This window comes from Podarcis vaucheri (genome assembly GCF_965113315.1).
Source record: "Podarcis vaucheri genome assembly, chromosome: 10".
NCBI classification, from domain to species: domain Eukaryota; kingdom Metazoa; phylum Chordata; class Lepidosauria; order Squamata; family Lacertidae; genus Podarcis; species Podarcis vaucheri.
The window spans coordinates 20,304,047-20,317,181 of record NC_138748.1 but is presented as its reverse complement, the minus strand read 5'-3'; the positions used below and the strand labels follow the sequence as shown (position 1 = coordinate 20,317,181).

At 41.9% G+C, this 13,135-nt stretch overlaps 1 protein-coding gene across 1 annotated transcript in view; it reads right to left on the bottom strand.

Annotated features, from left to right (window-relative positions):
* TFEC (transcription factor EC) overlaps nucleotides 1-12,358 on the bottom strand; it is a 123,061-nt gene extending 110,703 nt beyond the window's left edge. Inside the window, exon 1 of the mRNA XM_082239833.1 lies at nucleotides 12,160-12,358. Coding sequence (XP_082095959.1) covers nucleotides 12,160-12,165 — 6 coding nt within the window. The 5' untranslated portion in view covers nucleotides 12,166-12,358. The remainder of the gene's footprint in view (nucleotides 1-12,159) is intronic.
* Nucleotides 12,359-13,135: the final 777 nt, after the last annotated feature.

Sequence of the window (13,135 nt, the reverse complement as noted above, 5' to 3'; positions counted from 1 at the left end):
CGCCAACAGTTAAGGGGAAGGTTGCAACCTCCGGTGGCTTCATAGCACTTCACTGCCACCAGCGGGACTCAATGTGACAATAAAGACTACGGTGCCAACAAAAACAGCAGAACAGGAGATGTGGGAGGAAGCCAAACAAAGACTGTGCTTGCTGGCAAGCAGGGTACATATTTAATATTTAACCATGCCAGAGTTGACAGGGTTATTTTGCATTGGTCCCCACCATTGGTATATATATATATATATATACATATATAAGGATTAGAAGATTGATTTACTTTTTACATTGCAACAGAAGCCAACAGACTTGAACATCTGTTTTGATTAGAAATTGGAATTCTTTTGCTGTTGTATTATGTGTGTGTGAGAAGGGGGCACTTAGCTCTCTACAGTTACCTGTGAGGAAGGCCTTTGAACATGGTCTATTTTTTCACGTTACCCCTTTCTCTCACGTCACGTTTGTTTTTTTAAGCCCCCCAACCCCACATTTCAATGTGAATTCACAATCTTGAATGCTTTGTGGTAATATTAATTCACCTCAGACATACATAACCTCCAGGTTCCTCACTACCACCACCAGCCTAAACTTGTGGGGCAGGGAGGTCTATAGGAATTAGATTCTTCTGATCAGGGACTATCCAACATTGGAATGAAGTCAAGTGTTTGAACTTTAGGTTGGGAATCAGCCAGGATTTGGATTCTGCAGATTGTCCACACTGCTGCCCAATCGTTTCCCTGCTTGCCCTCACAGAGGCCATCTTGGCTGTGGTGTTGAAGAGCTCAAGGACTCCACAAAGTATGTGCCAAAGAGTTCTTGCCTGGAGCGGTTCACGAGTTCATGGCCTCCACAACAACTATAGGATCATCTCAGATTATATTTGGTTCACCACATGTGGCAGGAGCCAGATTTGATATTGTCTTCTGTTCTGAAATAGCGGGTAATAATCAGAAGATGGGTGAGCTGCAACTGACTCCATTGTCACAGAGAATATCATCACAGGTTTGTGGTGGACAGGTTTGACCTGTAACTTCTACCTGTAACATCTGTAGGGGTGGAGGACCAGTTTTGATTATCCACTATTGACAGCTGATTCAACCAATGGATCCCTGGAGGTGCTAGAGAAATTTCCTATGGGTATGTCTGGCATTCCTGCTAGAGTTCTGGTCACTGCCTGGAATGTCGGGTGAGCCAGCAATATCACTCCCAAGTGTCCTTGACCCAGACTCAGACTCATATCAGCATCTAGTTACTCAGAGGAGCTAAGGGCAATGAAGCAACAGGTCAAACAAGCTGAAGAGCAAGTGTTAGAAGACTTGTAACAAATACAATCAAACATAGATAAGACCCTTTGGAAGGAGCTCCCATTGAACGCAGTGGAATTACTTCCTTGGAAGTAGCCGCAGGAATCATAAACTACATGAAATGCAGTTCCTTCAGTTGGACATTAGACAAGGATGTTGGAACTCTTCCTATCCTGCTTTTGCCATTTCCTTAACTGGGGGACACATTTAAAATGGTTTGGGAGGGGAGAAGACAATTGTGGGGAGGGAGCGAAAAGGCAAACTTAATTCTCTAATGGCATAATTCTCTAATAACATAGGAGAGACATCTAGTGGTTAAAGATAAATATGTGAAATACAAGACAATAATGTGGACTATTGCCTATGAAAGCTCATATAGTAAAGCATGAACGTTTCTTAAGAGCTCACAGCACTTTCTGAAGCCTTAGAGTACAGTCTGAGAATCTTAAGAAGTGAAAGGAGCAACGCTGACATAGGAAGTAGGCATTCAGGGATGACCTTCCTCACATGCCTTGCTTCTCATCACAACTACACTGGTTTACATGTGGAGAAAATTGAAAAAGGGGAGCTGGTGGCAAGGGACAGCTTAGATGCCTGTGTAGGCCATATTGCAGGCCTCTAAGAGCCACCTGCAGCCCTCAGGTCACAATTTGCCCACACATGAACTAGATGATTCTACTCAGCTTCCTATGTTTCTAAAAACAAAAATTTCTTATAGAGGCCCATCCAGAAATTGCATAGTGGTGAGGGGGGTGGGGCAGGGAGAAGAGGCAAAGTCAACAGATAAGTCAAGCATCAAACAGACAAAAAGTGAACCAAAAAAACTAATAAGGCGATCAATATTGTTGATCCAATGTTGATGGAGGAGTTTCAGTTGATGTAGCTGAAGGATGTGGCAAGTTCTTGGACTGGGTTTGTATGACTGCATGTGCCCCTCTTGGTGGCAGGGGAGCAGGGAAGGGATATGGGGAGGAAGCTTATAAATGCCTCATTCTAAGAGCAAGTGGTTCCCACCATCTCAAGGAGGAAAGGACGAGGCCATTTCTAAAGATGGCTTCCCAGGACCTAGAAAATGTAAACAGCTATAGGACCATGGCAAACGTTCCCTTCTTGAGCAAGACTCTGGAGGAGATGGGTGCTACGCAGATCCTTGTGGTGAGAGAGGGGTGGGACTGTAACCCCATTGATTTTTTTTGGACCTTCCAGGAACTTTTGATGCCATCAATCATGGTGTCCTTCTAGCATGGCTGTCTGAGGTAAGGACTGGTGGCAGCACACTGTGATGGTTTTGCTCCTACCTGGTCTGTCAGACCCAGAAAATGGTGCTGGGCAGGGGGTGTATGTTTAGCCATGTGGAGCTTGTATTATGGATTGCCACAGGGCTCAATCCTATCTCCCACACTTCTTAATAGGAAACCACTGAGGGAGGGAGCTGGAGTTTTGGAGTATGTTGTCTTCAACACAGAGATGGCACACTATTTCTCTTCACCTTCATCAAGTGTGGCAGTGGGTGTGCTAGACTGGACAGGTCCCTGGCTGTGGTAAAGACTTAATCCAAACAAGACAGTGATGATGTGCATATTGACCAGTTCTGGAAGGGGTTGCATTTCCTCTGAAGGATTAGATTCCCAGCTTAAGCTACTGCAATTAGCAGCACATAGTGATCTCTGTGCTACATTTTACCAGCATAGGCTGGTGGCCCTGGCATCAACAATCTGCTTTATTATAATATATTCTTTATTTGATTTATATACCACCCTTCATCAAAAGATCTCAGGGTGTTTCACAAGGTAAATATATTTTCTAGTTAACTCCCATCTAGGTTACCTCAATATGTTACAGCAGTTCACAGGACTGTGCCTGAAGAGGGACCAGAAATTTCAGGTGGCCCAAAATTCCTAAGTGAGATTCCTAACAGGAACCAGTCATTCTGAACGCATTATGATGGTCCTTGCTGAACAAGCTTGCATTGGTTTTCAGCAGTTTTCTGGGCCCCAATTCAAGCTATAAAACCTTTGGACCGCAGCATGTGAAGGAAAATTTCTTTGACTTCTGGGCCAGAGCTCCCCCACCCCTGCACTCAATTTTTGTTGTCTTACATTGCCTAGACCAGGTCAGTATAACTTGTGATGACACCACCACAATACAGAACTTCAACAACATATGGTGGCTAAGTAAACCTCCAGTTTTTGCTGTGTGGCTAGTACTACAAACAGAAGTTGTCAGTCCCCAACAGTGCATAATGCCACACATCACTCAAGCAATTTGCGTTTGGCTCCCTAGCCCTGAAATTATACAGGCCAAGCCAGGATACGTGATCCTTTTGTTGTTGCTGTTGTTTAGTCGTTTAGTCGTGTCCGACTCTTCGTGACCCCATGGACCAGAGCACGCCAGGCACTCCTGTCTTCCACTGCCTCCCGAAGTTTGGTCAAACTCATGCTGGTAGCTCCGAGAACACTGTCCAACCATCTCATCCTCTGTCATCGCCTTCTCCTTGTGCCCTCAATCTTTCCCAACATCAGGGTCTTTTCCAGGGAGTCTTCAGGATCTGTCCTTCCAGTGAGCACTCAGGGCTGATTTCCTTCAGAATGGATAGGTTTGATCTTCTTGCAGTCCGTGGGACTCTCAAGAGTCTCCTCCAGCACCATAATTCAAAAGTATCAATTCTTCGGCAATCTTTAAATCACTTTTAACTGGTTGTAGGATACGTGATCCTACAACCAGTTAAAAGTGATTTAAATCGATTTACAACCCTTCATGCATCTATTCAGAAGTAAGTCCCATTGAGTTCAATGGTGCTTACTCCCAGGAAAGTGGTATAGAATTGCAGTCTCAATTACTTCTGCCTCTGCACCTGTCTTTTTCTTTTTTTAAAAAAGAAAGAAATCAATATAAGGCATTCTGCCAAGAACCAGGACCTCTTACGCTCCCTTTCTATGAAATTCGCCACAGTTTTTTTTATTTAAAAAAATCTGCTCCGACACATATTCTTGCTTCCTTGACTTCTTGCAATTGTAGTGGCATTACACTTAAGGGCTTCATTCTTTACTGTGGCAATTACAATCATTTTGTTTCATTTATAATCCCCTTTTAGAGTAAATGAACATAAAGACATAGATGGATTTTAAATGACTGTCTCTGTCACATACATTTGTAGAGGACACTAAATCTCCCGAGAGTTAGATTTGTGTTAATTAAATCTACAAAAAGAGAGAGAGAGACAGAGAAGACTCCATAAGGTCCAAAGCATGCTTAATGAATTAACACGGAAGCCCTGTTGAGCAGGCCTTTTAAACTATAGTGAAACAAATCAACTCACACTTTATTACTACCCACTTAACAAATTAAATCTGTCACTTTATATCATAGTAAACCAGGGTTTTTCATAAATGCTAATTAAAGCCATTAAAAATGGAAATCTCCCATGCAGGTTATGCAAAGCATGCCTATTGATGCAAAGAGATAGGTCCTGTTTGTTCTTCTGAATGAAAACTAGAACTTCGACTCTGACAAGCTAGACTGCAGTGGGAGGGAGCAAGCAGTGGGAGGGACAAGCATACGAGCCTAAATAAAACAGATACAGATTTATTTATTTTTTAAAAAAGAATTTGGAAGGGATTTAGCTTGAATGGCTTGGAGTCATCCTTTAAAGGCACTGTGATTTATCTGTTTTAACTAGCACTACAGCATCTTACACTTACATACACACAAACACACAAACAACTAGTAGGTCAGTAGCTAGAAGCTAGAAACACATACGGTATATGCAACGGATTGCTCAAGTAGCACTTTTTGCTCCCATTTTGCAGAGGAAAATGCCTACGTTTTACTGGCTCTCAGCCAATGCCCCTTCAGATTAGAAATGGACAGTTCTGGCAGACTGGCCTATCCGTGTGCCTCCTTTCACAAGCGATGGAGAGAAACTTTGGGTGATAACCAGCTAAGTCCTACTCAGAGCAGATCCCTGGAATCACGTAATTTAAATCCATTGATTTCAATGTGTCTACTCTGATGACTAACCATCAGCTGTCATGTGCTAGTGTCTCCACACCCTTCTGCTTTGACTTACAGATGGCAGGCAGAGCCACAGTGCCCAGCTAGAAATTTGGCAGCCCTCCTTTCCGTAGTGACTTATTTCAATGTACAACCTAAATGCAGTTTGTTGCAGTTATATGTGGCAGGGAGCAGTAGCCAAGCTCAGCTTCCAGCCATACAGGACTAGAATGATCCATGGTTTGCTGCACTTATTCTTTACATAATTAGAAATACAGCTAAAATATTTTACTTATACAGTGGTGCCTTGGTTTACAAACTTCATCCGTTCCTGAAGTCTGCTCTTAAACCAAATCCATTCTTAAATCGAGGCATGCTTCCCCTGAGGCTTCCTGCTGCTGGTGCCCTTCCACTGTTCAGCTTCCATTCGTAGACCGAGGTAAAGTTCGCAAACCAGAGCGCTACTTCCGGTTTTACGGAGTTCGTAAACTGAATAGTTCGTAAACAGGACTGTTCATAAACAGAGGTACCACTGTACATTTTTTTAAAAAAAAAAGTGTGAAGCTACTCTTGGAACTGCTAGCTGTTTTACACCAGTCAACACCAACAACCCCATATACCTGACAACAGTGACACATATCACAATTGACTCCAGATTTTTCAGAGACGATTTGAAGCCAGCACACTCTCTCCCCAGCACCAAACTCATTTCTTTATTGGGCAAGGAAACTGTTAAGTTGTGGGTGAACACATCAGACAACACAGCAATTCTTCAAACAGCTCTTGTTTATTCACAGACCCAGAACAGAACTGAACTGGAGGGTTCAGTCAGCCTGTTTATATAGAGCTCCACCACAATGCAACAGTAACAACTTTTTGTAACTATCCAATCACTGAACGTCACTTTCAATTCCTTATTTGCATATGTGGACCTGAGTGAAAACTATCTACAATATCCCCCTGCTGGCCCAGGGTGAGAACTTCAGTACATAACAGAAACAATGGAAAGTTTGACTATATTGGGGACAAGATTATTTTCCCTGTTCCATTCCTCCTCCCCACTCTGGCTACATGTGGACAGATTTACAGAAGATGGTCCCCTGTTCAAAGGGATGTCTGGTCTAGGTGGGTGATATAGGACAGGGGTGCAGAAGGTGCAGGTTGCCCTGGGTGTTATCACTGCGGGGGGTGACTGCGGGGCCTGGCCTGCAGTACGCCTGAGCCACACATCTCTCCTGCAAGCTCAGTGCTGCCTGGAACAGTAATGTGGGACTTGTGGACTCCGTAGAGGTTCCACGCAGCGTGTTCTGCCCCAGCTTGCCCCGCCCCAGGTGCAGGGCATTTGTGCTGCCCCGGGCACCCAAGCAGCTAGCTATGCCACCAGTCTAGGTCTGGTTTGAAGACAAAGAATCATCAGAAAGGAAGCAGACGCCTTGAAGTTGCCTGTTAAAATTGATCTCTGGACAACAGACTCAAGGCAGTTCACTTGGCCTTCTCCCACTCTGATGAGATTGTCTTTCCATGTAAATTATCTTAACTATCTCTCAAGTTGCAGTCATTCATATAAATTAGCATAAGCACGTTTCAGGCAAATCTGTCTTCGTTGGAGAGAGTTATGCTTACTCTTTTTTGGGCAATGCGTAAGAGGCCCTCTAGTTGCTTTCTACTCCACCTGCATTCCTGTTGCATTGTTCCACTTTCAGAACACGCCCAGGTAATTCAGAGCCCCAAAATACAAGTAGAACTTTGGAGAAGGTTTGGAAGTTTGGAAGAATGCCTTCTCTGATTGTCATACATCCAGACTCTAACCAAGTGTCTCTATTTAACAGGGACAGTCCCAGATTTACAGAAGCCATCCTGGTTTCTGATTTGATCCCAGAATGTCCCACTTTTCCTTTGGACGCCCTGATTTTCATCAGAGAAATATTGGAGGGTAAGGAGTTATGTGATCCCTAAGCCAAGGAGATAACTAACTATGCCACCTTTATAGGCAGCCCTGTTAAATAATAAAATAAAATAAAATAAAATAAAATAAAATAAAATAAAATAAAATAAAATAAAATAAAATAAAATAAAATAAAATAAAATAAAATAAAATAAAATAAAATAAAATAAAATAAAATAAAATAAAATAAAATAAAATAAAATAAAATAAAATAAAATATAATATAATATAATATAATATAATTTATTATTTATACCCGGCCCATCTGGCTGGGTTTCCCCAGCCACTCTGGGTGGCTTCCAACAAAACACTAAAATACAATAACCTATTAAACATTAAAAGCTTCCCTAAACAGGACTGCCTTCAGATGTCTTCTAAAAGTTTGGTAGTTATTTTTCTCTTTGACATCTGGTGGGAGGGCGTTCCACAGGGCGGGTGCCACTACCAAGAAGGCCCTCTGCCTGGTTCCCTGTAACTTGGCTTCTCATAGCAAGGGCACCGGCAGAAGGCCCTCGGTGCTGGACCTCAGTGTCCGGGCAGAACGATGGAGGTGGAGATGCTCCTTCAGGTATACTGGATCGAGGCCGTTTAGGGCTTTAAAGGTCAGCACCAACACTTTGAATTGTGCTCAGAAATGTATAGAGAAGTTTAATTATTTCTTGTGTTTTATGATGTTTTTATATATGTTGGAAGTCACCCACCATCATCAGCGACATCATCATTGAATAAGACATCCCTCTTTTCATCAGAGAAATGTTGGAGGGTATGTACATCAATGTTGTATATGTATGCAGTACTGTATAATGGTTCATATACTGTATAGAAGGGGTTGGCAATGTGGTGTCTTCCAGATATTGTTGGACTACATCTCCCATCATCCCTGACCACTGGCTATGCCAGCTGGGGCTGATGGGACTTGTTGTCCAGCAACATCTGGAGAACCCAGCATTGGCTACCCCAAGTATATAGGCTTGGTAAAACCCGTTTCACAACATAACAAATACAAACAAGTAGATGTTCTGTTTTCTCACCCACTCCAACAGGCTTAGCTTGGATCAAACATAGGAAAAACTGGAAACCAACGCAACTCTATACAAGCCATACTTCACTGGATGCCAACACATTAACATTTTGGCCAGGGAAAGAGCTCACTCACAGCCCGTTTCCCCCCTTAAGAAACCAATTTTCCTCCAGCTGAGTGCAAACAAAGATCTCTTTCATCTTCAGTAATTAGCATGGAATGAAATGGAGAAAATACATGAAAAGCCCAGTCATATCCATGTTTGTTCAGATGTCCTGCAGATTTCAATAGGATTCGGTTTCAAGGCACAGTCATTGCTATCACATGAGAGGGAGAGCACAGCTGCATGCTGTGGTCATGTCAGCCCTGATGTCTCTCCCATCAATGCATCGGAAGCCATGTCTGCAGAGGTGAGATGGTTGGTACTGCATTGCATCCCCAGGATGTGGAATTGTACATCCATCTGGGTCAATTGTCTAATTCCTGGACTCCACTTCTAATTCCTAGGTGCCATACACTGAATATGGCATAAAATAAGCTATATTAAATATATAAGCCATGTTGAAATGTAAGTTAGGCTGGCTTCCTGATGACGTCATCACCTGGAGAGATGGACTCTTAAAAGAGCACAAAGGGAAGGGTGATGATCCATTGAAAATGACATCAGCAAAGCTAAGACTGTGCCAGCCGGAAAATGGGTGAAGCTCCTCCCTGCGGTCTGAGTTACACAGAAGAACAAAGGCCAGTAGTAGAGTTTTCCATATTTAAGAAAGATAGGATACAAGGGTTTGGGAACAAATATCACAACTGGAGAGAGACCTGTTGGAATGTAATGTAAAAGTGCTGTCTAAAATGTATAACATATTATTGGAATGGGGGAAAAGGATGGGCAAGTAAAATCTTCAATGACACATTGGGCAATAGATATTGGTTATAATATAGGCATGGAAGCATGGGAATGATTGTGGAATATGGATATAAAATTCACACCATGTTATGGATTAAAAGAAAATTACAGTGGTACCTCGGGTTACAGATGCTTCAGGTTACAGACTCGGCTAACCCAGAAATAGTACCTCGGTTAAGAACTGTGCTTCAGGATGAGAACAGAATTCGTGCGGCGGCAGCGCAGCAGCAGACTCCATTAGCTAAAGTGGAACCTCAGATTAAGAACAGTTTCAGGTTAACAACGGACCTCCAGAACGAAGTAAGTTCTTAACCTGAGGTACCACTGTCTACAAAAATGATATAGCGATGGTATCTAACACTGAGTAAACTGGAAATAAATGTATGAATCTAAATCAAACAAGTGTTGGAAATGTAAAGAGAAAGAATGTTCTTTTTAGTGGTATTGTTGTAAGGTTAAGGCTTACTGGGAAATGATATATAATGAAATGAAAAGGATGTTTAAGATAATGTTCTTTTAAAAACCCAGAAGCATTTCCCTTTGGGAATTATAGGGACAGAACTACCTAAAATGTAGAGAAACTAATTCAGTGTGCTACTACAGGCACAGTATGTTACTTGTCCAAGAAGTCCCAGCAAAGGAAGAATGGATACAGAAACTTATAGAATATGCAGAAATGGCAAAACTTACTGGAAGAATAAGAAATCAAGATAACTTTTTATAAAAGAATGGAAATTGTTTATTGACTATTTAGAGATAAACTGCAAACAGATAAAAACATTGGCAGCATTATTGTAATAACCTGCAGTTTCATAAGAGTATATATTTAAAGATGAATAAATGAACATATTAAGCTAAATTGGATATGCAGAAAAAATATATATAAAAATTAGGGAACCACAGAAAGTAGGGGAAGGAAGTAAAGTTCGGAAAAGTCAAAATGGTTGTAAAATCAGGGAAATGCATAAATCTGAAAAGTATAATGTTTTTTTAAAAAAAGGAGTTTTCAGGATTGTGGTTTTGCCTGATATAAGAGGAAAACTAGTAGCATTTTACAAGCGGTTTGCAAGCTTGGAGAACGAGCAATGTGGGATGGCAGTTTGAATCCAAGGTGGCAGCCATGCAAGAAATAGGACCCCCCTTGAAGTGTAGTGCTTTGAACCCCTCCATCATAGGCTCAGGTTGTATATATGTGTAAATAAACCCTATATCATAAAGACACCACAGTCTCCTCTGTGCCCCATTTCCAAAGGAAACACGAACCCTTGGCAAAGTGCCTAAACCCATGGAATTTCGCACCGCTTGAAGATTGGGGTGGCATGCAACAGTATGGTAAAAAGACAGAGCTCGCAACTTTTTACAACTAAAAATATCCAAGTGACATTTAAAAACCAGGAAGTATGTCGAGATGTGAAATTGAATGAAGCAGATTTCAACCTTCTCATGCTACATTGTTAAAATAACAGATCAATCATTGCTGATAACAAAGCTCCTAGCAGTGAATCATTCAAACGACATTATGCACATCCAAATGCTATATTAAACCTCTAATGCTCTTAGTCAAGCAAAATAGCACTTTACGTCTTAAGCAGCTCGCCTAAACCGAGCATCTATGAGATTATAGGGCTGCTTCAAATAGGTTCAATTTATGACTGCAACCACCAATTTGTGACTTAGATGTATGGATGTGTGCTTTCACGGATAACACAGCAGTGGGAAACTTAAAAACATAACCTCATTTAATACTAGGATACCCTGACACCAAAGTCAAAGGGCTGATTTTAAGATCAGTCAGAAATATCTGAGCCTTGGACAGAAATATTACTTCCTCAATTAAGCCAGTAGCTCTGTCTCGAAACCTAAACTGGCCAACTGTCAGTCACCAAAATATTTTGTGTGGTTTTTCCACCATTTGCTCTGGCACTGAGTCACTGTAACTTCCTAGTCTCTCAGCAATCTACAAACATCTTAAGTCACTTAAATACCCGAGCTCCAATACTATCGCATTCAACTCTTGAAAATGCTTTTACAAATCAGGAAGGGGTCCTGGGGGCCATCTAGTCCAATCCCCTGCAGTGCAGGAATGTCAGCTGAATCACCCATGGCATGGCCATCCAACCTCTGCTTATAAACATCCAAGAAAGGAAGAGTCCACAACCTCCCAGGGGAGACTATTCCACCATCGAGCAGCTCTTAACGTCAGGAAGTTTTTCTGTACGTTTAGGCAGAATCTCTTTTCTTGTAAGTAGAAGCCATTGGTTTGAGTCCTACCCTCCAGAACAGGAGAAAACAAGCTTGTTCCCTCTTCCATGTGACAGCCCTTAAGATATTTGAAGATGGCTATCATATCTCCTCTCGGTCTCCTCTTTTCCAGGCTAAACATACCCAGCTCTTTCAAGCACTCTTCGTAAGGCTTAGTTTCCAGACCTTTGATCATCTTGGTTGCCTTCCTCTCCACACGTTCCAGCTTTTCAACATCCTTCTTGAATTGTGGTGCCCACAATTCAACACAGTATTCCAGGTGTGGTCTGACCAAGAGTGGTTTATATTCCACCCATCTGACTGGGTTGCCCCAGCCACTCTGGTCAGCTTCCAACAAATTATAAAACCACAGTGAAACATCTGACATCAAAAACTTCCCTGTACAGGGCTGCCTTCAGATGTCTTCTAAAAATCAGATAGTTGTTTATTTCATTGACATCTGGTGGGAGGGCATTCCACATTGTCAACAGACAATGATGGGTTTAAAAAATATTTAATAAGATTTGGATTTGGAGTATGTAATAGCACACTCCCAAAATGGTCATGTTCACAATGTTATGTGTTCCTCAAGTGATAAGAAGTTCCAGAAGCAGCCCTTACTCAAGTCTGGCTTTCTTTGAAAAAGAGATCATTTCATGGTATCTGGGTTTATTCACAAATATACAAGTTGAACATACCTCCCTAGAAAACTGGTTAACAATTAAATATAATATTCTAATTAAAACTTACCTGCATAATAATGTCTCCTGCATCCGACTGGAAAAAGTTACTTTCTCTGCTTTAGGCACATTGTACATTGCTCAGATTTAAGTGGACAAGGGAAGTTAAGCTCTATCACCCGGAGTGCCACTTCCCCTTTCCAACGTCATGCTAATTTCTCTGGCAGGGTTGAACTAAAATATCAACAAAGAATGGCTAATCCAGCAGTGTCACAGGGCTAATTGATTATATCAACATTTATCTCCGCTGAGGCCATGTTATATTCCATACTCCGTTCCCTTGAAGAAGGGACATTCTGTGGATATCAATCAATATTTCTTCATTGCACAGCAAGAAATTGCGTTGCAACATATCAAGGACGCCCAAAGAAGAATATAGTTTGCTTATATATCAAACGCACATTAAGAGCACCAGGCCGTGCATGTCTACTCAGAAGTAGGTCCCCCTGAGTTCAATAGAGCTTACTCCCAGGTCCGTGGGAGCAGGATTGCTGCGTAAGGAGTTGAACAATTCTTATTGTCGGCTCTACAGTATATTAGCTCATTTTTCAGTATTTGTGATCAAGTCTTAGCTACACTCACTGCAAAGACTGCTAGTTTATATGTCACCATCTTGTTAGTGAAAGGGCAAATAAAAAAATATTTTCTGCCGCCACCCTGGAATCTATACTGAGGAGGATTGTATAATAATAAAATTTTATTTATATCCTGCCCTCGCCAGCCAAAGCCAGGCCCAGAGCAGCTAACAACAATAAAATGATACAACATTCTAAAATCATTTCATTATAAAATCAGCACCAATGGCTGCTTTTGCCCCAATACCTCTCCATTAGGACCGGCCCTAACATTAGGCAGGGTGAGGCAACTGCCTCTTGCAGCAGATGCTGCAGGGGATGTGGAAGGCTGCAGCCTCCCATTAGTCCTTCCAAATCTCCCAAGCCAGCCTGCCCTGCACCCACTAAGCAAGCCTTCTGCCCCTAAGTGTG